The sequence below is a fragment of the Myotis daubentonii genome, chromosome 1 (genome assembly GCF_963259705.1).
Source record: "Myotis daubentonii chromosome 1, mMyoDau2.1, whole genome shotgun sequence".
In the NCBI taxonomy this organism is placed as follows: Eukaryota; Metazoa; Chordata; class Mammalia; order Chiroptera; family Vespertilionidae; genus Myotis; species Myotis daubentonii.
The window spans coordinates 58,560,205-58,583,724 of record NC_081840.1 but is presented as its reverse complement, the minus strand read 5'-3'; the positions used below and the strand labels follow the sequence as shown (position 1 = coordinate 58,583,724).

Below are 23,520 nucleotides of genomic sequence, written 5' to 3'. Positions count from 1 at the left end.
AGTTAGAAAAGGGGCAATATAAAATATTTATTATAAAAAGGCAGCCACATTTAAAAAAAAAAAAAAGGCAGCCATAGATCTAGTAAGATTAAAAAATCAATTTCTAAAAAATATACAAGCCCTGGCTCATTTGGTTGGGTGTCATCCTTGTACCAGGAGGTTGCCGGTTCCATCCCCGGTCAGGGCACATGCAAGAATCAACCAATGAATATATAAATAAGTGGAACAGCCAATCAATGTTTCTCTCTAAAACAAAAACAAAAGTCTAAAAATGAAATCTACATTTGCTAAAGGACATGCTAAGAAGGCCATCTAGTGGTAAAAGGAATTACACAAAATTAAATTTTTAAAGCTTAAAGTCTATTTTGCTTTGAATTTCTGTAATTCATAGCTCATAGAGCTTTTGTGAGTTTATAGCATCTACTGGACATGAAAACACTGTAAACTGTAAAATACTAACTTGATCCATGTAAATTGCTACTAGCACTCTTAAAAATGAATATGAGTAAAAACACTTAGAAAATGTAATGCTCTAATATACTTACTAAACCTCAATTGTCTCATTAAAATTTTTAGAATAAAATATCACTTCAATAAAATTCTTCTAAAGTTCTTCATCAGGCAATTTAGCAATATTTATGAACCAACATCCTTTAAGATGTTCATGTTCTTTGACCTAGTACTAGTAATGTCACTCATATAATCTATCATAAGGAAACTATTTGAAGCATAAATGTAACATAATGTTATAAAATGGGCAAAATTAAAATGCCCTAGTGTAAACAATAAACAAAATTTTTTAAAATAAATTTATTGATTTTTTACAGAGAGGAAGGGGGAGGGATAGAGAGTTAGAAACATCAATCAGCTGCCTCCGGCACACTCCCCACTGGGATGTGCCCACAACCAAGGTACATGGCCTTGACCAGGATCGAACCTGGGACCCTTGAGTCAGCAGGCCGACACTCTATCCACTGAGCCAAACCGGTTAGGACCAATAAACAAATTAACATAGATGATAATGGAATACTGTGGGTTTTATTTTTTACTTTTTATTATGAAAATTTCTGAACAAATTCCCAATAGAAACAATAGTATAATGAATTGCCACTAAGCCACCACCTAGCTTCAAAATCATCAATTCATGGCCAACCCATTTCACATGTACACGTATTATTTTGAAGCAAATATCAGACATATTTTATCTGTAAATACTTCAATATATATCTCTAGAAAATAAAGATACCAAATTGAATTCAAATATTTCAAATTAGTATGTTCTAGAACTGAGTTGTCCAATACAGTAGCCACTAGCCAAAAGAAGCTACTATTGAAATGTGGCTAGTCCAAATTGAGGTGTGTATAAGTATAATGCACCCAATTTTGAAGACCTGGTACCAAAAAGAATGTAAAATAGCTTATTAATAGCTTTTATATTGATTACATGTTGAAATGATAGTAATTTTGATATATGGAGTTAAATAAAATATATTATCAATATTAATTTCATCTGTTTCCTTCAGGCTTTTATAATGTGCCTACTAAAAAAGTTTAAATTAAATATGTGGCTTGTATTATATTTCTATTGGACAGAACTTCTTGAAGGCAGCAACTTTAGAATTTGCAAAAAGTTGCAACTTTTTTTGTTGTTGTTGTTAATCCTCACCTGAAGATATTTTTTCCCATTGATTTTCAGAGAGAGTGAAAGGGAAGGGAAGAGACAGAGAGAGAGAGAAATGTCGATGTGATAGAAACACATCGACCAGTTGCCTCCTTCACGCATCCCAGGCTGGAAATCGAGAGTGCAACCAAGATACATGCCCTTGACTGGAATCGAACCCATAACCCTTCAGTCCACAGGCCGATGCTCCAACCACTGAGCCAAATCGGCTAGCTAGAACAAAGGGTTGCAACATTTTAAAATAAGATATAGGGCATTCTTTTATTTATTTATTTTTTAGGGCATTCTTTTAGAAAAACTGCATCTGATGAATTACCCATTATGACACTGGATAGACATTCCTTCTAAAAACTATAGGAGGGTATGTATGGCCTTTGTCCTAAGACTTCACAAATTCATTTGGAATAAAGATACCCATAAATTCTACTAATCTTAAAAAAAAGTGGGCCATCTTGCTTCATCCTACTCCTTTCTAAAAAATATACTTTACACCCTAACCTGTTTGGCTCAGAGGATAGAGCGTCAGCCTGCGAACTCAAGGGTCCCAGGTTTGATTCCGGTCAAGGGCATATACCTTGGTTGCGGTCACATCCCCAATGTGGAGTGTGCAGGAGGCAGCTGATCGATGTTTCTAACTCTCTATCCCTCTCCCTTCCTCTCAGTAAAAAATCAATAAAATATATTTAAGATATATATATATACTTTACAGCTGACACATGGCATTTGGTTGTTATAGCTCTAAATCGATTTTCTTCTAGGACAATTTTCCTTCTCCCGTATCAACCTCACCTTGTTTTTCTTTCCCATGACATTTAATGACCAGTTCACTGGTATGTCACCTAGATTTTTCTGATTGCTTCAGGGTCATACTTAATTTCTTTCATCTCTCCTATTCTTATAAACTGAAAGTTAGCCTAAACTTGACTAAATTTAGATTTTAAATTTTGGACAAAAATATTTCATAGTTGATGCTATATATTTGATACTGAATCATAGAAGGAAGCAAATTTTTTGGTTCCTTTTTAGTGGTATTAAGATTAATAATTCGGTTGGTATAGCCTGATTCTTCCACCATAAAGGTATATTGTTTTACTTTGAGACCAACTAATACTCTGGAGTTGTTACTGTGGCACCATGTGAATATCCAATTCCCAATAAATCTTTTGCCTAACAGTTTTAGCATCCATTAATGGTCCTGGCATCAACTAATTTTTAACAGGTTGTAATAAATTATGGCTTTCTAATTCTATGATTCCTTCTATATTTATTATCTGGCATTCCTCATTGACTGTAATAAGTTTCTACTAAAGCAGGACTTCAAGCGCTTTTTAAAAATTTTTATTTCTTTATTGACTTTAAAGAGAAAATGAGAGGGAGAGTGGGAGAGGGAAGAGAGAGAGGGAGGGAGGGAGGGAAAGAAGGGAGGGAGGGAGGGAGGAAGGAAGGAAGGAAGGAAGGAAGGAAGGAAGGAAGGAAGGAAGGAAGGAAGGAGAGGGAAGAGAGGGAGGGAGGAGGGAAGGAAGGAGACAGACAAATATGCTGTCCCATTTATTTATGTGTTCATTGGTTGAGATATACACACACACACACACACACACACACACACACACACACACGAGAGCCAGTGCATGAAATTCATGTACGGGGGGGTTGGGGGGCTGGGGGGTGTCCCTCAGGCTGGCCTGCACCCTCTCCAATCTGGGACCCCTTGGTCCGGGACTGCTGACTCCTAACCACTCACCTGCCTGCCTGCCTAATTGTCCCTAACCACTCTCCTGCCAGCCTGATTGACACCTAACTACTCCCCTGTTGACCTGATCGCCCACTGCCCTCCCCTGCCAGACATCTTGTGGTAGCCATCTTGTGATGACATTGTGCAAGGGCATGATGCCACCTAGGCTTTTATTATATAGGATTTGTTTTTATTGATTTCAGAGAGGAAGGGAGAAGGAGAGAGATAGAAACATCGATGATGAGAATCATTGTTTGGCTGTCTCCTATATCCCCCCTACTGGGAATCGAGCCTGCAACCCAGGCATGTGCCCTTGACCAAAATCAAACCCGGGACACTCTTGTCTGCAGGCTGACACTCTATCCACTGATCCACACCAGCTGGGGCCATTGACTGATTCTTATATGTGCCTTGACTAGGGTTCTGAACCCACAACCTTGGCACATCTGGATGATGCTATAATCAACTGAGCTACCAGCCAGGGCGTAAATGCTTAATCACCAATTTTTAGGATAAAGAATAGATCTATAACAGTCATCTCCATTTCTTTTTATTGTTATACTAGAAGCCCAGTGCACAATTCGTGCACCAGTGGGATCCCTCAGCCTGGCCTACGGGATCAGGCCAAAACTGGCTCTCTGACATCCCCTGAGGAGTCCCAGATTATGAGAGGGTGCAGGCCAGGCCAAGGGACCCCACCAGTACATGTTCAGGGCCAGGGAGGGACTCGGGAGGTTGGCCAGCCAGGGAGGGATCACGGAAGGGCTCCAGGGCATGTCTGGCCCATCTTGCTCAGTCCTGATGGCTCGACCCCAGCAGCAAGCTAACCTACCAGTCAGAGCGTCTGCCCCCCAGTGGTCAGTGCACGTCATAGTGACTGCTCAAATGTCTGCCTCCTGGTGGTCAGTGCACGTCATAATGAGCAGTTGAGTGGCCTTAGCATATCATTAGCATACTAGAGGCCCGGTGCATGAAAATCAATGCACTGGAGGGGGTTCCCTCAGCCCAGCACAGTCCAGAGCCCTCAGGGGTGGGAGGCGACCCAGCGATCAGGGGAAGGCAATGCCCCCATCACACCTCTGCTGCTGCCACTGCCAGCAGCACAAGCCTCAGCCAGACCTGATTACCTGAGCCTCGGGCAGCCCGGAGCAGCTGGATAGCTGACATCCAAGGCTTGCCTGCATCGCAGGCCAGCCCTGGGCGGCTGGAGGGCTGAAGGGACTGGGGGACTTCAGAGGCAGGCACGCGGAGCGGCTGGACCCACCTTGGACAGGCCTAACCGTGCCACGCGCCTGCTGCCCCAGCAGGGCTGAATGGACTGAGCACTGCCATCTTGCGGCTGTGGGCACCATCTTTGAGGGCATGGCAGTCAATTAGCACATTCCCTGTCTATTGGCTGTGAGCACCACCATCTTGTGAGGAAGTGATGGTCAATTAGCATATTCCCTCTTTATTATATAGGATTACGCTTTGATTGGTTGAATGGCCGACTGGATGACTAGACACTTAGCATATTAGGCTTTTATTATATAGGATGTTGTTTCAATACAGCCAGTTTTTCCTCTACTGATGAAACACAGCACTGTTTTCTCAATTGTGCTCTAGAAGTTGGCCTGAATTTATTGGCTATGTTGTAAAAAAAAAAAAAAAAATTATATATATATATATATATATATATATATATATATATATATATATATATATATATATATGCCGGGAGCAGGTCCATCCTTGCTGTTTCAAGGGACCTGGCATATATGGCATACGGTTCTTAATACGTTTGCTCACCTTCTTGGCGCTGTGTTTTAACCAAGGTCACCTCTCCGAGAAAGGTTGAATCCCCAGGTAGGGATTTTCCCCTGAAGTTAGGGAGGGAATAAAACCCTTCAACTAAGTGCCAGGCGGGTAATTAATCAATTTAACTACAAACAATCATGCTTAAGCTACATAATCTTTACTCCCTGGAATGGAGATAAGAAACGCCCTAACCTTTGTAATAGAAATTGACAGGATTAGAATCAACTGGTATAAATACAGATGCAACAAGACAAAAACAGACAGAACTCAGAACACAGGGCTTGGAAGACAGGACCAAGAGAGACAGAGCCTAGGCACAGAACCTACACAGAACGTTCTCTAGAGACAGAAGAACTTCGCTGGAGAGAGCATGCCGGAGGATCCTGGAGAGGGACTGGCCTGGGAGCCTGGAGGTGGAGCCTGGCGAGAGAGCATGGCAAGGGATCCTGGACTGAACCTGACTGCGGAGATTGGCAAGAGAGCCTGACTAGAACCTGGTGACTGAACCTGGCTAGAGATCTCAGACAGAACCTGGCTGGAGATCCGAAGCAGAACCTCTCTGGAGATCGAGACCAGAACTTGGCTGGAGATCCTGGCTAGGCTGCTGATCAACTGAACACTGTCTCCGTGTCCTTCCTTCTTCGCCGACTCCGTCTACGCCTTTGGGGACCCCTGGACCTGCTGGGGTTGGACCCCGGCATCTGGCGCCCAACGTGGGGCACGAACCCACGACCCTGGGATTAAGAGTCCCATGCTCTAGGTCCAGTGGTTCCCAAAGGCGTAGACGGAGTCGGCGAAGAAGGAATGACACGGTGACAGCGTTCAGTTGATCAGCAGCCTAGCCAGGATCTCCAGCCAAGTTCTGGTCTGGATCTCCAGAGAGGTTCTGCTTAGGATCTCCAGTCAGGTTCTGTAGCCATGTTCCCTCGCTAGGTTCTCCAGCCAGGTTCTGTCTGAGATCTCTAGCCAGGTTCGGTCACCAAGTTCTAGTCAGGTTCTCTTGCCATGTTCTATAGTCAGGTTCAGTCCAGGATCTATTGCCATGTTCTCACCAGCGAAGTTCTTATGTCTCCAGGCTCCGTGTAGGTTCTGTCTTCTGAATTCTGTCTCTCTTGGTTCTTACTTTTAAGTCCTGTGTTCTAAGTTCTGTGTTCTGAGTTCTGTCTGTTTTTGTCTTGTTGCATCTGTATTTATACCAGTTGATTCTAATCCTGTCAATTTCTATTACAAAGGTTAGGGCGTTTCTTATCTCCATTCCAGGGAGTAAAGATTATGTAGCTTAAGCATGATTGTTTGTAGTTAAATTGATTAATTACCCGCCTGGCACTTAGTTGAAGGGTTTTATTCCCTCCCTAACTTCAGGGGAAAATCCCTACCTGGGGATTCAACCTTTCTCGGAGAGGTGACCTTGGTTAAAACACAGCGCCAAGAAGGTGAGCAAACATATTAAGAACCGTATGCCATATATGCCAGGTCCCTTGAAACAGCAAGGATGGACCGGCTCCCAGCATCCATATATATATATATATATATAAAACTTTCCTTCATTACAATGTGAAGTTCACGCTATAAGAAAGATTTGAGAATTGAGACCTACTTAAGAAATGGGAGATTCACAATTTAGGTTAATTCTGGGACTTACGTTTATGAAATAGAATGGTAGGTGGCCAACTACTTAATTATTTTTTACTTAAAGTTAATCCTGTATTCTATAGAGTGCATCCAAGCCCAAATGTAGCCCAACCCAATTCAGCATTTCTCAAGTTGTGTTTCCCAAAGCTCCAGAGGAAGGCCATACTATGAAAGCCAGTGGGAAAAGAAGTAAGCACAGGTTGAAGGTGACATAACAGTTTCATCCTCACTTAAACAAGATCATCTCTAATTGTTATAGGATTCTATATATAACATTATTTGTAATTTTAATAAATAATTAGCATTAGTAAAACTATTTTCAGTAAAAAATCTCCTCTTCAGATATAAAATGGTTAAAATGTTAAATCTCAAGTGAGAATTACTTAACTGCTCTTTTTTTATTGCTAGTCAACACCCAAATCCTTATTAACATAAACTCAGAAAAGAACTACTAAATTCATTTGCAAGTCCTGACATGTATATGCTTTACTTGTGTTATCCTTTTACTTTTTTGAGTCTAGCCAAATATAATCAGGTAAAAGTTGTATGAGAGAAATTAGACCGCAGAAATCAGATTCTGAAATAACTCATTCAAATAAATTTTAAACCCCAAATTATATTACAAGAGCTTCTTTTAGGCAGCACCCACAATGTTGTGACTCTTTTCCTCCATTAGGATAAACCTCCCTTATATAGTTACTCCCAAATGCACTATAAAATATACTTTGGGCCCTGGCTGGGTGACTCAGTTGGTTGAAGCATCATGTATACCAAAGGGTTGCGAATTCGATTCCCAATCAAGGCACATAACTAGGTTACGGTTCAATCCCTGGTCGGGGTGCGTGTGGGAGGCAACTGATCTGTTTCTCTTTCATACCAATGTTTCTCTCTCTCCCTTCCTCTCTCTCTAACATATCCTCAGGTGAGGATTAAAAGTATGTATATGTATACTTTTGTCCTCTACTATAATCTTCCCTAAACCAGTTTTAATACTGCTTTAAAAATTACAACATAATCTCATCTACCCTAAAGATTACGTCTTCATTTGCCGGGGTCCAACCCCAGCAGGTCCAGGGGTCCCCAAAGGTGTGGACGGAGTCGGCGAAGAAGGAATGACACGGAGACAGCGTTCAGTTGATCAGCAGCCTAGCCAGGATCTCTAGCAAAGTTCTGGTCAGGATCTCCAGCGAAATTCTGGTTAGGATCTCCAGCCAGGTTCTGTGTCCATGTTCTCCAGCCGGGTTCTCCAGGTCCTCCAGGTTCTCCAGCCAGGTTCTGTAGCCATGTTCCCTCGCTAGGTTCTCCAGCCAGGTTCTGTCCAGGTTCAGTCACCAGGTTCTAGTCATGTTCTCTTGCCAATTTCTGTAGTCAGGTTCAGTCCAGGATCTTTTGCCATGTTCTCTCGCTAGGTTCTGTCTCTAGGTTCTGTCTCGTTTCTGTCGAGGATCTTTTGCCATGTTCTCTCCAGCGAAGTTCTTCTGTCTCTAGAGAACGTTCCGTGTAGGTTCTGTGCCTAGGTTCTGTCTCTCTTGGTTCTGTCTTCTAAGTTCTGTCTCTTGCTGTCTTGTTATACCAGTTGATTCAATCCTATCAATCTCTATTACAAAGGTTAGGGCGTTTCTTATCTCCATTCCAGGGAGTAAAGATTATGTAGCTTACGCATGATTGTTCGTAGTTAAAGTGATTAATTACCCGCCTTGCACTTAGTTAAGGGGTTTTATTCCCTCCCTAACTTCAGGGGAAAATCCCTACCTGGGGAAACAACCTTTCTCAGAGAGGAGACCTTGGTTAAAACACATAGTGCCAAGAAAGTGAGCAAACATTTTAAGAACAGTATGCCATATATGCCAGGTCCCTTGAAACAGCAAGGATGGACCGGCTCCCGGCAAATTCCCCCTTTTTTATTTTTTAAAAAGCAGGCATTAAAAAGAAAAACCCCAAATGCTCTCTTGTATCCATTTTAAGAGTAGGATTGGTGCTTTCCGCTATTATCTGAGTCCTGATCTATCACCCCAGGGAGAACTTGCCAATCCTGCACTTTCCCGGGGTGGAAAGGCTGCAGTGGGGTTAAGGATAAGGCTCCTTGGGCCTACCTTCTCCCATGCCTCTACATTTACCTTTCCGGCACCTTTCCTTCCTCAGAAAAGCATGGACGTATTTCTTGTATAAAACGTTCTGTCTGACTGGGAGTAACCTTAACTCCTCTGCTAGCAAGCATATGTGTTAAAAGATCAATACGGAGTCTTTTTTCTTTAGACTCAGTATGGCACATCTTCTTAATCTAAAGATCAATACAGAGTCTTCTTTCTTTGGACTCAGTATGGCACATCTTCTCAATCTAAGTTCTGTACTATCCACCTTCTTACCCTACTTATCCTCTATAGAGGGGTCTGCAGTACCCTGGTGGAGTCCTATCCGTCCCGAGTGTGGGGTTCTCAATGGGGGGGGGGGGGGGGCTTACCTATGGGAATCCTGTTCCAGGGGGTCCCAAAGGTGTGGACGGAGTCGGCGAAGACTATCCACCCTCTTCCTACGGTGGAGTCCTATCCGTCCCGAGTGCGGGGCGCTTACCTAGGGGTCCCTGTTCGGGCGCCATATGCTGGGGTCCAACCCCAGCAGGTCCAGGGGTTCCCCAAAGGTGCGGACGGAGTCGGCGAAGAAGGGAGCCAAGTTCTGGTTAGGATCTCCAGAGAGGTTCTGTGTCCATGTTCTCTTGCTAGGTTCTCCAGGTTCTTCAGCCAGGTTCTGTAGCCATGTTCCCTCACTAGGTTCTCCAGCCAGGTTCTGTCCAGGTTCTCCAGCCAGGTTCAGTCACCAGGTTCTAGTCAGGTTCTCTTGCCAATTTCTGTAGTCAGGTTCAGTCCAGGATCTTTTGCCATGTTCTCTCCAGCGAAGTTCTTCTGTCTCTAGGTTCTGTCTTCTAAGTTCTGTCTCTTTCTGTCTTGTTACATCTGTATTTATACTAGTTGATTCAATCCTATCAATCTCTATTACAAAGGTTAGGGCGTTTCTTATCTCCATTCCAGGGAGTAAAGATTATGTAGCTTACGCATGATTGTTCGTAGTTAAAGTGATTAATTACCCGCCTTGCACTTAGTTAAGGGGTTTTATTCCCTCCCTAACTTCAGGGGAAAATCCCTACCTGGGGAAACAACCTTTCTCAGAGAGGAGACCTTGGTTAAAACACATAGTGCCAAGAAGGTGAGCAAACATTTTAAGAACAGTATGCCATATATGCCAGGTCCTTTGAAACAGCAAGGATGGACCGGCTCCCGGCATTCATTCAAAGCTATTTTTATTTCTTCAAATTTCAGGTACCAGAAGATGTAATTAAATTAGAACCATGCTGATAAATCAAGTTCCTATTTTCCACATTAGCTATGTATTTATCAGATATACAAATGCTTAATCTAGTTCTCTAACTACATTTAATGTGTGCATACCAATGTCCCTATTTGACAGTAAAGTTATGACATCATTTCAAAGCTGTTCTCTATAAAACCTAGAATACCAATGTCTGTAATCTAAGGATAAGATATACTTATTGCCCTGGCCAGTGTGGTTCAGTTGGTTGGGCATCATCCTGTGCGCTGAAAGGTTGCTGGTTCAATTCCCAGCCAGACCACATGCCCAGGGTTTTAGGCCTGATCCCAAGTAGGGGGAGTGCAGGAGGCAGCAAATGATGGTCAATGTCCCTCCCTCCCTTCTCTCTCTCTCTCTCTTTCTTTTTCCTTTCAGAAATTTCTCTCTTCTTTTCTTTCTTTCTTTCTCTCTTTCTTCTTTTTCTTTCTTCCTTCCTTTCTTCCTTTCTCTCTCTCTCTCTCCCTCCCTCGCTGCCTCCCTCCCTCCCTGTCTCTCTCTTTTCTCTCTAAAAATCAATAAAAATGATCTTTAAAAAATATTTATCGATGGCTATTTAATATTCATGTGTAATATGAGGTCAAGTTCCATACCTAAAACACATAAATTATATACACACATGCTCTAAACTGAAAAGGAGTAAGAATTTTTCAATTAGCACGTACAGAACTTCCCACGCACATGCCAAAACCTAATCTTCCTCCTGTACTCCTTGAGGATGCTACCAAACTCTCTACCTCACAAATCAAAAACCTAGTAGCTATCCTCAACTCCTTCTTCTCCCTCACATCTCTCCACACAGTTAGTAGGTCATCAAGTCCTTTAGGGTCTACTTCACATCTCTTTTTCTTTTAATTTCTTTTTTCAATAGGCAATGCTTTAGTATAACTCAAAAATCCAAACACAGAAATGCATACATTGAAAAGTCTCAATGAAAGCACTTACACCATTCCCATCCTCCTCCCAGGCACAATAAGTAACCACCTTCACTAATGTCATGGATATCCTTCCAGTATTTCTATAATTACCAAGACAGCATTACTATATACTTGTCTGTACTTGCTTTTATTAAAAACATCCTGAAGATCTTTTTTCCTATTAGTTCATAGAGAGCTTCCTCATTTTTTTTTGTACAGCTGCTTAGTATGCCACTGTGTACATAAGCCTTATTTTATTATTATGCACAACATTCATGCACTGGGGGGGGTGGGGGGGGGAGTCCTCCTTAGGCTGGCCTGAGCCCTTTAGCAGTCTGGGAGCCCTCAGGGATGTCCGACTGCAGCTTAGCGCTGCCATGGAGGCAGGAGAGGCTCCCACCACCACCGCTGCATTTGCCAGCCATCAGCCCAGCTTGTGGTTGAGCAGCGCTCCCCCTGTGGGAGCACACTGACCACCAGGGGGCAGCTCCTGCATTGAGTGTCTGCCCCCTGGTGGTCAGTGCACATCATAGTGACCGGTCGTTCTGCTGTTCAGCTGATTTGCATATTACCCTTTTATTATATAGGATAGATGGTCACTGTTGCTATTATAAACAATGCTATAATGAATAACTTTGTAGATGTATCATTTCATTTCATATTACTGTAAGATAAATTCCCTGAAGTATAATTATTGGGACAAAGATAAATACAGTTGTAATTTTGATAGATATTGCCAAATTGCCCTCTCATTGTTAAATTAGTCCTTTTCTCACCATTCTCTTTACCAATGTGTTCTGATGCCTATATTAATGAAGTTCCCCAACCATTATCCACCCTATTGCCAAACTGATCATTATTTTCAATTTTTAATATACACTATAATATTCTAATTTTAAATGTTTAAAATTACTGAAAAGGCTTAAGTTCCTCTGATCATCCCTCATCTCTACTCCCAAAACCCAACTTCTATCCACCACCCATGAGTTAATTACTATCATAAGTTTAGTATTTTTTAAAATAACCTTTATCTTTTTATTTTAATGTGTTTTTATTGATTTCAGAGAGAGGAAGAGAGGAGAGAGGGACAGAAATATCAATGGTTCATGGGTTGACACTCAAGCACTGTGCCACACTGGTCAGGCAAGTTTAGTATTTATCTTGCCAGACCTTATTCTTTGCATTTGCATGCATATAATATAATACTGATCTGGCATTTTCCTTATTTATATAAATACTATCATACTGTATACACTGCTCTACAACTTATCATGAAATCATTTATGTAATTACTCACTTTTTAAATTGTTACGTTATTCCACAGAATGACTATAGCAACTTACTTGCTCATTTTCCTACTTATAGCCAGTTTTGTTTATTTTTCCAGTTTTTTAAACATTGAGGTGTGAGAGACACATCAATTGGTTGCCTCCCACATGTTCCCAACGAGGGCCGGGGATCAAGCATGCAACTAAGGTAAGTGTCTTTGACCAAAACTGAAGTTGGGGCCCTTCAGTCTGCAGACCAATGCTCTATCCACTGAGCCAAACCAATTAGGGCGGGAATGGCATTTTAAATTAATAGATACTACCAAACTACTCACACCAATTTACACCCCCAAATTGGCTATGTAATTTGTACTCCAAACAATAGTTTATAGTATTTATCATTACCTTACAACATAGTCAATGTTAGTATTACGAAGCTTTTTAAAGTTTTGCCTATATGAAGGGTAAAAAACAAATTATCTTTCTGCTTTAATATGTATCTCTCAAATTACAAATGAGATTGCATATCTTATCAAATGCTTGTTGGCCATTTATGTTTCCTTTTCTGAAACTGACTGTTCATATTCTTTAATAATTTTTCTATGTTACTTTCTTTGTAGGAGTACATTATGTATATTTGTTTTATATGTTGCAAATATTCCTCCTAGTTTTTAAATTTTCTTTATTTTGAGTGTTGCCAAAGTCTTAAACTGTGTTCAAATTTCTCAGAATAGCTTTCTACAACATATTTATAATCATGTATTCCAATCATCCATAGAATACAGGATTAACTTTAAGTAAAAAATAATTAAGTAGTTGGCCACCTACCATTCTATTTCATAAACGTAAGTCCCAGAATTAACCTAAATTGTAAATCTTCCATTTCTTAAGTAGGTCTCAATTCTCAAATGTTTCTTATAGAGTGAACTTCACATTGTAATGAAGGAAAGTTTTATATATATATAAAATTTATTTATTTTTTTTACAACATAGCCAATAAATTCAGGCTAACTTCTAGAGCACAATTGAGAAAACAGTGCTATGTTTCATCACTAGAAGAAAAACTGGCTGTATTGGACTTATTGAGAGATGATATTTGAAAGCTATATGAATTCAGAGCAGCTTTAAGTTACCAAACAAAATGATGTAGTCAAGGAAGACTTTTCTTCAATGAAAGACTTAACCATTTGAAATGTATACTACCTCTCTAATCTTATCACTCCCCCTTATTTTTCTGCTGTAGCCACACAAGTCTTTGTAGTTATTCTTTTTTATTTTTGCAGTTGTATTTTTTTTTGCAGTTGTATTTTTTTTTTTTGTAATTATTCTAACAAGCTAATAAACACGTTCCCACATAGGGTCTTGGTTGGACATGTTGTCTCCTCTGCCTACAGAGCCCTTCACTTAGATAACTACATCGTTCCAGACAGGCAAAGCCAGAAGCTTTCCCTGACGACCTTATATAGTAACCATCTCCCACCATTCTATCTCTTTATCCAGTGTTATTCCCTTCATTGCACTCATTAACACCTGACATTTGTTTACAGTGCTCCTCCTCCTCCCACCCCCAATGTCAGCTCCAAGAAAACAGAGACTTTGTCTCCTGTTTTGTTCATTACTATAACACCAGAGATGAGAACAGTGCCTGGCAAAGGGCAAACATTTCTGAATAGGCTTTGACAGACAAGGAAAAGGAAAAGGAAGCTGAGCCTGAACATGGCATATTACAGAGGAGATACTAGCTTGATAATAATGTTAGGAGCAAAAAAAAAAAGAAAAGAAAAAAAGAAAGAAAAAATGAAATTGAAGATAATAAAAAGGTTTGAAAACCAGAAAGTAGAGTTTGAACTTTGTCCTGCAGACAATTGGGAGTCATTCAACATATTGAGCAAATGGTGATCCATTCAAACATTTATTCAACACAAGTTCAACTCACTTCACTTGGCACAATGGAGAGTGCAAAGGTCTATACCACATGTTCTCTCCTCAGACTGCTTAGGTTTAGTAGCAATGGGTTCAAAAAAGTTTTAGGAAAATTATCTGGCAGTCATATGCAGGATGGATTTGGAGGAAGGAGACTAAAGTTAGAAAGGGCAAATAATAGGCAATGCAGAATCCCAGGACAAACTGCGATCCAGTAAAGAGTAAAGAACTGTACTGATTGCTGGATATAAGAAACATGTATCACAGAAAACTTTAAGATTTAATCATGATGATGATAAAATTAACAGAAAAATCCCCCTTTCTCTCCTCTCTCTCTCTCTCTCTCTCTCTCTCTCTCTCTCTCTCTCTCTCTCTCAAATCAATAATTAAAAGTGATGGAAATTCCTTGAGCCTCCCAATGGACATACTCAGTAAGCCACTGGGAGATACAAATCTGGAGAGTACACATTTAGGAAACATCAGTATATAAAACATCCATCTGAGCCCTGGCCGGTTTGGCTCAGTGGATAGAGCGTCAGTCTGCGGACTCAAGGGTCCCAGGTTCGATTCCAGTCAGGGGCATGTGCCTTGGTTGCGGGCACATCCCCAGTAGGGGGTGTGCAGGAGGCAGCTGATTGATGTTTCTCTCTCACTGATGTTTCTAACTCTCTATCCCTTTCCCTTCTCTGTAAAAAAAGTCAATAAAATATATTTTAAATAAATAAATAAATAAAACATCCATCTGAGAGAAGACAAAGAAAGGGGAGGATGGGACCAACTACTGAGGGGAATAACTACAGTAGTAAAAGGATCATGAAACAACAAAAACTGAAGGTAGTAGTCAGAGAAGGAAAACCTGGATAGCACGCTAACATGAAGGGCAAGGAGAGAATGTTCCTACATGGGACTTAATATATTCATTCATGCACTGCCTAATGACATTTCAATCATTGACAGACCACATATACCATAGTAGTCTCTTAAGATTATAATGGAGCTGAAAAATTCCTAACACCTAGTGTTGGCATAGCAGTCTTAAGGTCATGTTCAACACATTACTCACGTGTCTGTGGTGACACCAATGTAAACAAACCTACTGTGTTGCCAGTCGTATATAAGTGTAGCAATACAATTATGTATAGTGTGTAATACTTGATATAATAATAACCAACTATGTTACTGGCTTATGTACTTTACTATACTTTTTTAATCTTGGAGGGAGGGATAACTGGAAAGAATAGTAGCAATAGTTAATCAAAGTTGATTTTTTCTCTTCCCCAAATATAGAAGTCTGTACATATTTGAAGGCAGGGAGAAACAACCATTGCATACAATGATCAAAATGATCAGTGAGGAAAAATGTGGCACCAAGATTCCTACAAAAAGAAAAGATTCTACTTCCATTCAGTCTGCAACCTGAAAGAGACTTCTCACCAAAACCCAACCATGCTGGTGTCTTCATCTTGGACCTAACAGCCCCAGAATTGTGAGAAATAAAATTCTGTTGTTTATAAGCTACCAGTCTCAAATGAACTAAAACAGCATCATTCACAATAGCCAAGATATGGAAGCAACCTAAGTGTCTGTTGATCAATAAATGGATAAAGATGTTGTATTACACAATGGAATATTAGCCATAAAAAATGAAATCTTGCCATTGATAACATGGACCTAGAGGATATTATGCTAAGTGAAATACGTCAGACAGAGAAGGACAAATACCATATGATCTCATTTACATGGAATCTTAAAAAAAAGTATGAAAAAACAAAAGACTCAGAGCTATAAATAATAAACTGATGATTGGCATAGGGGAGAGGATTTGGGGGATGGGTGAAAAAAGTGAAGGGAAGTAAGAGATACAAACTTAGTTATGTCACAGGAATGTAATATACAGCATATGGAATTTAATCAATGTCACTATAACTTTGTACAGTGACAGATGGTTACTAAATTTATCATGAACACATAAGGTATATAAATGTTGCATAACTATGTTGTACACCTGAAACTCATAATATTGTATGTCAACTATACTTTAATAAAAAAGTAAAATTAGTTTTACCTGTTTGGATATACGGTAAGTGCTATAGACACAAAGGAGTACAGGAGTAGAAGGGCTGCACATCCAATAACTTTATCATGAGATAAGTATCTGTTGGGGTCCAACCCCAGCAGGACTAGGGGTTCCCAAAGGTGTGGACAGAGTCGGCGAAGAAGGAATGACACAGAGACAGCATTCAGTTGATCAGCAGCCTAGCCAGGTTCTATAGCCAGGTTCTATCCAGGATCTCCAGCCAGGTTCTGTGTTTGTCTTGTTACATCTGTATTTATACCAGTTGATTTTAATCCTATCAATTTCTATTCCAAAGGTTAGGGCGTTTATCTCCATTCCAGGGAGTAAAGATTATGTAGCTTAAGCGTGATTGTTCGTAGTTAAAGTGATTACCCGCCTGGCACTTAGTTAAGGGGTTTTATTCCTTCCCTAACTTCAGGGAAAAATCCCTACCTGGGGAAACAACCTTTCTCGGAGAGGTGACACTGGTTAAAACACATAGCGCCAAGAAGGGGAGCAAACATATTAAGAACGGTATGCCATATATGCCAGGTCCCTTGAAACATATGCTGTGCAGATGTTTCTTCCCTGCAGCGACTGTGTCAAGCAGCAAGGATGGACCGGCTTCCAGCAAGTATCCTGATTCCAATGTCCAATTCTATAATATTACGGCTTAGGATAAATATCCACCTCAGTTTCCACATTTACACAATAGGAGGGTATATTAAAGTGAGGTGCCATGATGGCCTCTACTCAGCTCCCTTAAAGAAATTGCTGGTGTAGTAAAGCACCATAGTAAAAACAAAAAAGGCCTTATCCCTCCAGTGTAATGAGACAGAAAAAAGCTAACTGGGTTAGAGGAACTCTCAGGCCTCTTCCAGAAAAGATTCTACACTATGCAATAGAATCATAGTATCTGTGGGTTTAGCATATTTTTTAATCAAAGGAAATGTAAGTGAATATTTTCTATTTAATTTTTAAAAAATATATTTTACTGCTTTCTTACAGAGAGGAAGGGAGAAGAATAGAGAGTTAGAAACATCGATGAGAGAGAAACATCAATCAGCTGTCTCCTGCACACCTCCTACTGTGTATGTGCCTGCAACCAAGGTACATGCCCTTGACCGGAATCGAACCTGGGACCCTTGAGTCTGCAGGCCGATGCTCTGTCCATTGAGCCAAACTGGGTAGGGCTTCTTTTTAATTTTTTAACTTCTAAATTATTATGGATTACAAAGTTATATAACATGAAAATGTGTATATTTTAATATTAAAATAGGACTCAAAATTGAGTAAATATTCTACAGGTTCCTTAACTGCAATTCCAAAGTCCAAAAACAGCTCTGAAACCCAAAATAATTTATTTAGCAGTAAAAACTAGACCTGAACTGACATGAAGCTATTTATAGTCTTTATTTACTCCATTTAGTGTAAATGTTCATACATTTTCCTGCAGAAATAGTAACGTGTTTAAGAAGCTCTGTTGAAAAGTTATATAACATTATTACATTGCCTATATGCAGAAACAATTCTTAATTTCAAAGCCTATTAGACTCCAAGGATTTTAGTGGGCTATGACCCTATAACAATAATTGCTACTATTTACTGAGTTATCAACTATACATCAGACACTGTTCTGATCACTTTATATGCAGTAACTCATTTAGTCCTCCCAACTACCATAAGGAAGGTATTATAATTATCCCTATTTTACAAAAGAGGAACTGAGGCACAGAGTGAACAAGTTGCCTAAAGTCACATAGCTAGAGAGTGACTTGGCTAGAATGCATACAATATTTAAAATATTATACATAAGTGGGAAAAAAATCATAAAACAGAGAACTGATTATTATAGTAGAGTGGTAGGAGTCGGTGATATGTTTCTCCATTCAAGTAATATGTTATTTCTAGAATGTTAAGGGATAAAACAAACAAAAAATACAAAACATTTCAAGCACTTACAAATTCTCAATTATGTGAATTCCTAATTTGCATCAATTGCATAGTATAAAATCCAAACTCCTCAGCTTATGTTACTATCTTTAATTTTAATTGACATATAGCATCTTAATCTTTTCGATTACAAGTAATACACAATACATATTCATAGAAATTAGAAAATTTGAATAAGAAAAAAGAAAATAATCACCTGTAAACCTACACTCAGAAATAACCATTGAACAATGTGGCACATATCCTCCAGATGTCAATGTGTTTCATATCCAAAATGGAATTTTTAAATGGTTTTTCACTCCCATATACCAAGACATCTTTTCCTGTCTTACATTTTTCTAACATCATTTTAACAATGAGGCAGTACCCCACAGTGGGGATATACCCCAGCAATCACTGAAATATTTAGGTTGTTTACAACTTTACAGCATAATGATCAAGTCACTGGCTCTTGAGTCAAATGGCTTGGATCCAAGCTCTGGCTCTACCACTAACTCTGCTACCTTAAGCAAGCTACCTCATTTCTCTACCACTAAATTTTCTCTTCTCAAAAATGGGATGTTATCTACTTTATATGAGTAAGGGGGGTAAATGTTATTACACAGCTTTTATTATCAACAATGCTGCAATTGGTATGTTCATAAGCTACCAATTTAATAGTATCTTTATTAGATCAAGATAAATTCCCTTAAATGGGAATTTCCATATCAGAAGGCTTTTGAGTCTGCCAAATTAAAGCTGGGTTTAAAGACCTCCTCAAATAGCTCTCTCACTTAACACTCTTTTCTTTCTTTCTTTTTTTTTAAATATATTTTATTGATTTTTTTACAGAGAGGAAGGGAGAGGGATAGAGAGTTAGAAACATCGATGAGAGAGAAACATCGATCAGCTGCCTCCTGCACACTCCCCACTGGGGATGTGCCCGCAACCAAGGTACATGCCCTTGACCGGAATTGAACCTGGGACCCTTGAGTCCGCGGACCGACGCTCTATCCACTGAGCCAAACTGGTCAGGGCAACACTCTTCTTTTTAATCCAAGAAAATAAAAACTATGATCCAGTTAAGCTAACCAGCTTGGTTCACTCGATTAGCTTTTGCTCTTCCACTTTTGTAGCTGCAAACTTAAATATATTCCATAAAATCTCAAAATTTGTAGGAAACTTAAGGACACCAAGCCCAAATGTTCACTCTGCACAATTCCTCTAAAGTCCCTAATTTGAACACTGTTGGTGACAGCAGACAACCAACCACCCAAAACAATGTATCTTGGAAGAATAATGAAATCTGACTCCTTCTAACTTCTACAGATTGATCCTAGTTCTTTCTCGTCAGATCAAACCTGGTCTGTGTGACAGGCCTCCAAATATTTATAGACAACTATCATTTCTCAGATAAGCTTGTTGAGCCTTTCCTCCTTTTCATTTCCCCCATGATCAAGGTTCTCTGGTTTTTGTGTCTACCACCTAGGGAACTTGAAAAAAAACTTGTGTCTACCACCTACTGGCCCACATCCTATGCTACTAAAGCGTGGGCCTCTGCGGGGGTGGTGTGCATGTGCATGTGTTGTTCATTTGTTTTAATATGCTTTTATTGATTTCAGAAAGGAAGAGGGAGAGATAGAAACATCAATAATGGGAGCGAATCATTGATCGGCTGCCTCCAGCACACTCCCCACTGGGGATCAAGCCCGCAACCCAAGCATGTACCCTTGACCAGAATCGAACCCCAGTCCTCAGGCCGATGCTCCAACCACTGAGCAAACTGGCCAGGGCAGGTTTTTGTGTGTTTTAATTAGCCTGCCGGGTTATTATGATATAAAGTCTGAAAACTGATACAAGGTCCCACTTATGCTGACATAATGTCCCATCTTTAATACAACCAGCACAAAGTAAAGTAGGACTAACATCATGCTCTTTATCTATGATGTTCTACCAACTTCAGGATGTCATATACTTCAAAAAATAAAATTAGCCCAGCCCGTGTGGCTCAGTGGTTGAACATTGGCCCACGCACCAAGAGGTCCCCGATTCAATTCCTAGTCAGGGCACATGCCTGGGTTTCAAGCTCTCGATCCCTGGCAGGGGCCATGCAGGAGGCAGCCTCAATGATTCTCTCTCATGGTTGATGTTTCTATCTCTTTCTCCCTCTCCCTTCCTCTCTGAAATCAATAAAAATAAAATAAAATTTTAAGAAAACTAGGGCTAAGAGATTTAGATTTCTATTTCTAAATGTATCAATAGCCTTGCATATGGATTTATTATGTTCAGTAGAAAAAAATAACTTCATGCTAAGCCTCTACACTTATGTCATGGACATACTTAGACCAAATAAAGGTGGAGTAGCCCACCAAAGACTGAACTGACAGCTGATTACACCAATGTATCTTCTCCGTGCAGAACACTGTTGTCAACAGTGTGAGCAAATACAAGCCCTAGTACTACTAAGATTTAATAGATTTGCCTTCTAAAGAACATGATGAAACAAGCATCTTCAGAAAATTTAAGTATAATACTAATTATAGCTGTAGAGACTTTAGTGTTATAGAAACATGATTACTAGTTGGAAAGCTGTGGAACCAAAGAAATGATACTTATTAGAAAACTAGGTTGCCCTGAACTCTAAGGTTTGTTTGGCTTGTTTGCAGAGAAAGAAGCGATGGAATCCATCAGTGAGTTCCTCCATGCTCAGGCTACTTGCAAAGGGACAGACACCGCTCAGCCAAAAATGCATGCTCAAAATGAAGTCATGATTCAAGAATGCATGCAATAATCTGAATTCCTCATGACTTGTTTGTTCTACCTGTTACCATTTCTAACTCATAAGGTACTCAAGAGCGGAAAAAAAAAAAAAGTCCATTCTATGAAAGATGTGGCCCATTATAAATACATCTCAGAGATAAGGGCGTCAGGGGCAAACCAAGATCCAATCTGATATTTATTTTCATTTGAATAGCAAACATCAAAAATATACCTGGCATTTTCTAACAATTACAGAATGACCAGATGCTTCCTGTTGATGGAACAGTGTAGAACTACAGACAGAATCTGACTAGAGTTCACAGAAACAACTGGAAATGAATTTAGCTTCATTTCAGAACCATTAAGTCAACGTATGGCCTTAAATTTTCACATCTACATTATAATTGCCCCTCGACATAGAAAACCCAGACTGAATCAGAGATAGAGAACTCAAACTCTAAGTTACAGAACTCTGAGTTTACTTGAAGGGTAAATATATGCATTACAAAAGTATTGTTTACCAAAGGTTTCACTACAGGATTCCTTTTAAATCTAGAGTTCCTAAAGTGCTTTGAGAAGTGTCCTCGCTTCAAAAATTACATTTACATACAAGTTTTCACAAGCACATCCAATATGGCACTCACATTTCATTTGTGTACAGAATCACAAGGGTTATGCAATCTTTATTCATAATGCTGTTTATGCATCTAATTCCCAAACTGAAAAAAGTTAGAGCCTAAGAAAAAAGTGTAGAAATAAGCCATCTTATCCATACTTTTAAAGTGACTGGTAAAAAAAAAAAAAAAAATTCTGGTATAATATCCTGACTTGACTTGTATGGTGAGCACAAGCTACAAATGACACATTTCTCAGTTTTTTTTTAAAAAAAGTATATAGTGGATTGTTCCAGAGGTTTTATGGTGTGATACCACAATAGATTGAATGCAGAAGTAGATTTAAGAATCTGTCTTCCATTCAACCAGTCATTTAAAGTCTTGTAGAAATGCTAAACAATGTCACTCTTCGGCCAACATGTCACTTCTGTTAACATGCAGTGAATTTATTTATTTTTGTTATTTTAAATACTTAAGAGGAAAGTTAAGAAACGCAGATAAAGCAGTCTTTTGTTTCCTTACATTCAAAGTCTGAGCCTGAAAGTGGAAGTGTCAAGGCTGATGGTTACATGTTCCTGAGAAATTTAAACCAAACTGGGTGGACCTATATGTGAAATAAAGTAAGCTATCTGCAAAAAGAACGTGCGACGGCTAACTCCGACCTAACAGATTAGAGTGCACCTTTACTGCTGATGGCACACGACAAGGATCCCTTCCTGACTGCAGCGAACCATTTTCCAGATAAATACTGTACTTCCGAAAGTAACTTGCCTGAACGCAGACAGCACCTCGCTGTCCAGGGAGCACTTACAAACACTTGCACACTCCCAAGCCCCCTCCAGACGCTCTGCGGTCTCCGCCCCTCCTCTGAGCAGATGTCTGCCTGCCACAGTCCAATCAGCTTTAAAGCAAGTTGTGTGTTTCTGCAAACAAGCTTCAAGTGGGGGGACGCACGCCCAGCGGGCCTGCATCGTTCCTCGGGGCTCCGTTCTCACCCTGCACCCCGAGGCCAGGCACCCGGGGAGAGAGCTTCCACGAAGCACGCTTCAGGGCACACTAACAGCGCCCGGGCAGACATGACCCGGCAAAACTCTCCACTTCTCCCGCAGCCAAGCACCGCAGATCCCGCGGCCACGTCCCCCAGGCAGGTCCCAGCGTCCAGGGCGGCAGGCTTCGTCCCCGCAGGGCTCCGGTCCCCGAAGCCGAGGCAGTCGCCGCGGCAGCCCCACGCGGGACGGGGCGGGAAGGGCTCCAGGGTTAACCCTGTCAGGACCGCCCGCACTGCCGCGGCCCCAGCGCCTCCCGGCCCCGAGGGCTCCGCGGCCCAGCGCGCCCGGGCCCGGCCGCCCTTTTCCCGCTCCAGCGAACCGGACGGGGCAGCCAGGCCGCCCAGACAAAGAGATCCGCGGCTCCCGGAAGGTAGGCGCCGAGGCCGGGCCGGGCCGAGCCGCGCCAGCCGCTCTACCCCGCTCGCCGCCCGCAGAGCTCCCGCCGCCCCGGCCCGACACCATCCCCGCCAGAGCCGCCGCTCTGGACCGGGCCGGGGAGGCCGCGGCGCCGGGGCCGAGGAGGGGGCGGCGGCCACCACCATGTCTGCCCGCCCCTCCCCGAAGCGGGGTGCCCAGCGGACAATGCGCGGCGGCGGCGCGGGCGGAGCGGGCGCCCAGGCCGACCCCGCCGACCCCCGCGGAATAAGCGGGGCCAGGAGCCCCGGAAACCCGGCGCCTTAATGCAATAAACAGGAAATCGCGGGGATGATCTGGGTTCCGGGGGAAGTGGAATTATTTTTTACCAGCGAAGAGATCAACTTCCACATCCGGTGGTAACAGGGCCCTACACAGACCCGCA

General features: G+C 41.1%; 1 protein-coding gene across 15 annotated transcripts in view; it reads right to left on the bottom strand.

Moving 5' to 3' along the window:
* The window catches only part of GABPB1 (GA binding protein transcription factor subunit beta 1), a 58,107-nt gene that overhangs the window by 33,838 nt on the left and 749 nt on the right, over nt 1–23,520 (bottom strand). For 3 of the 15 annotated variants that reach the window (XM_059701699.1, XM_059701642.1, XM_059701715.1), the window contains exon 1: nt 23,465–23,498. The exons of 2 other annotated variants lie outside the window; for them this stretch is intronic. In XM_059701699.1, coding sequence (XP_059557682.1) covers nt 23,465–23,488 — 24 coding nt within the window. In that variant the 5' untranslated portion in view covers nt 23,489–23,498. Of the gene's footprint in view, nt 1–22,194; nt 22,492–23,464; nt 23,501–23,520 lie in introns of those variants that run through there. 10 more of the 15 variants (XM_059701690.1, XM_059701751.1, XM_059701632.1 and 7 more) reach the window with 8 other exon arrangements.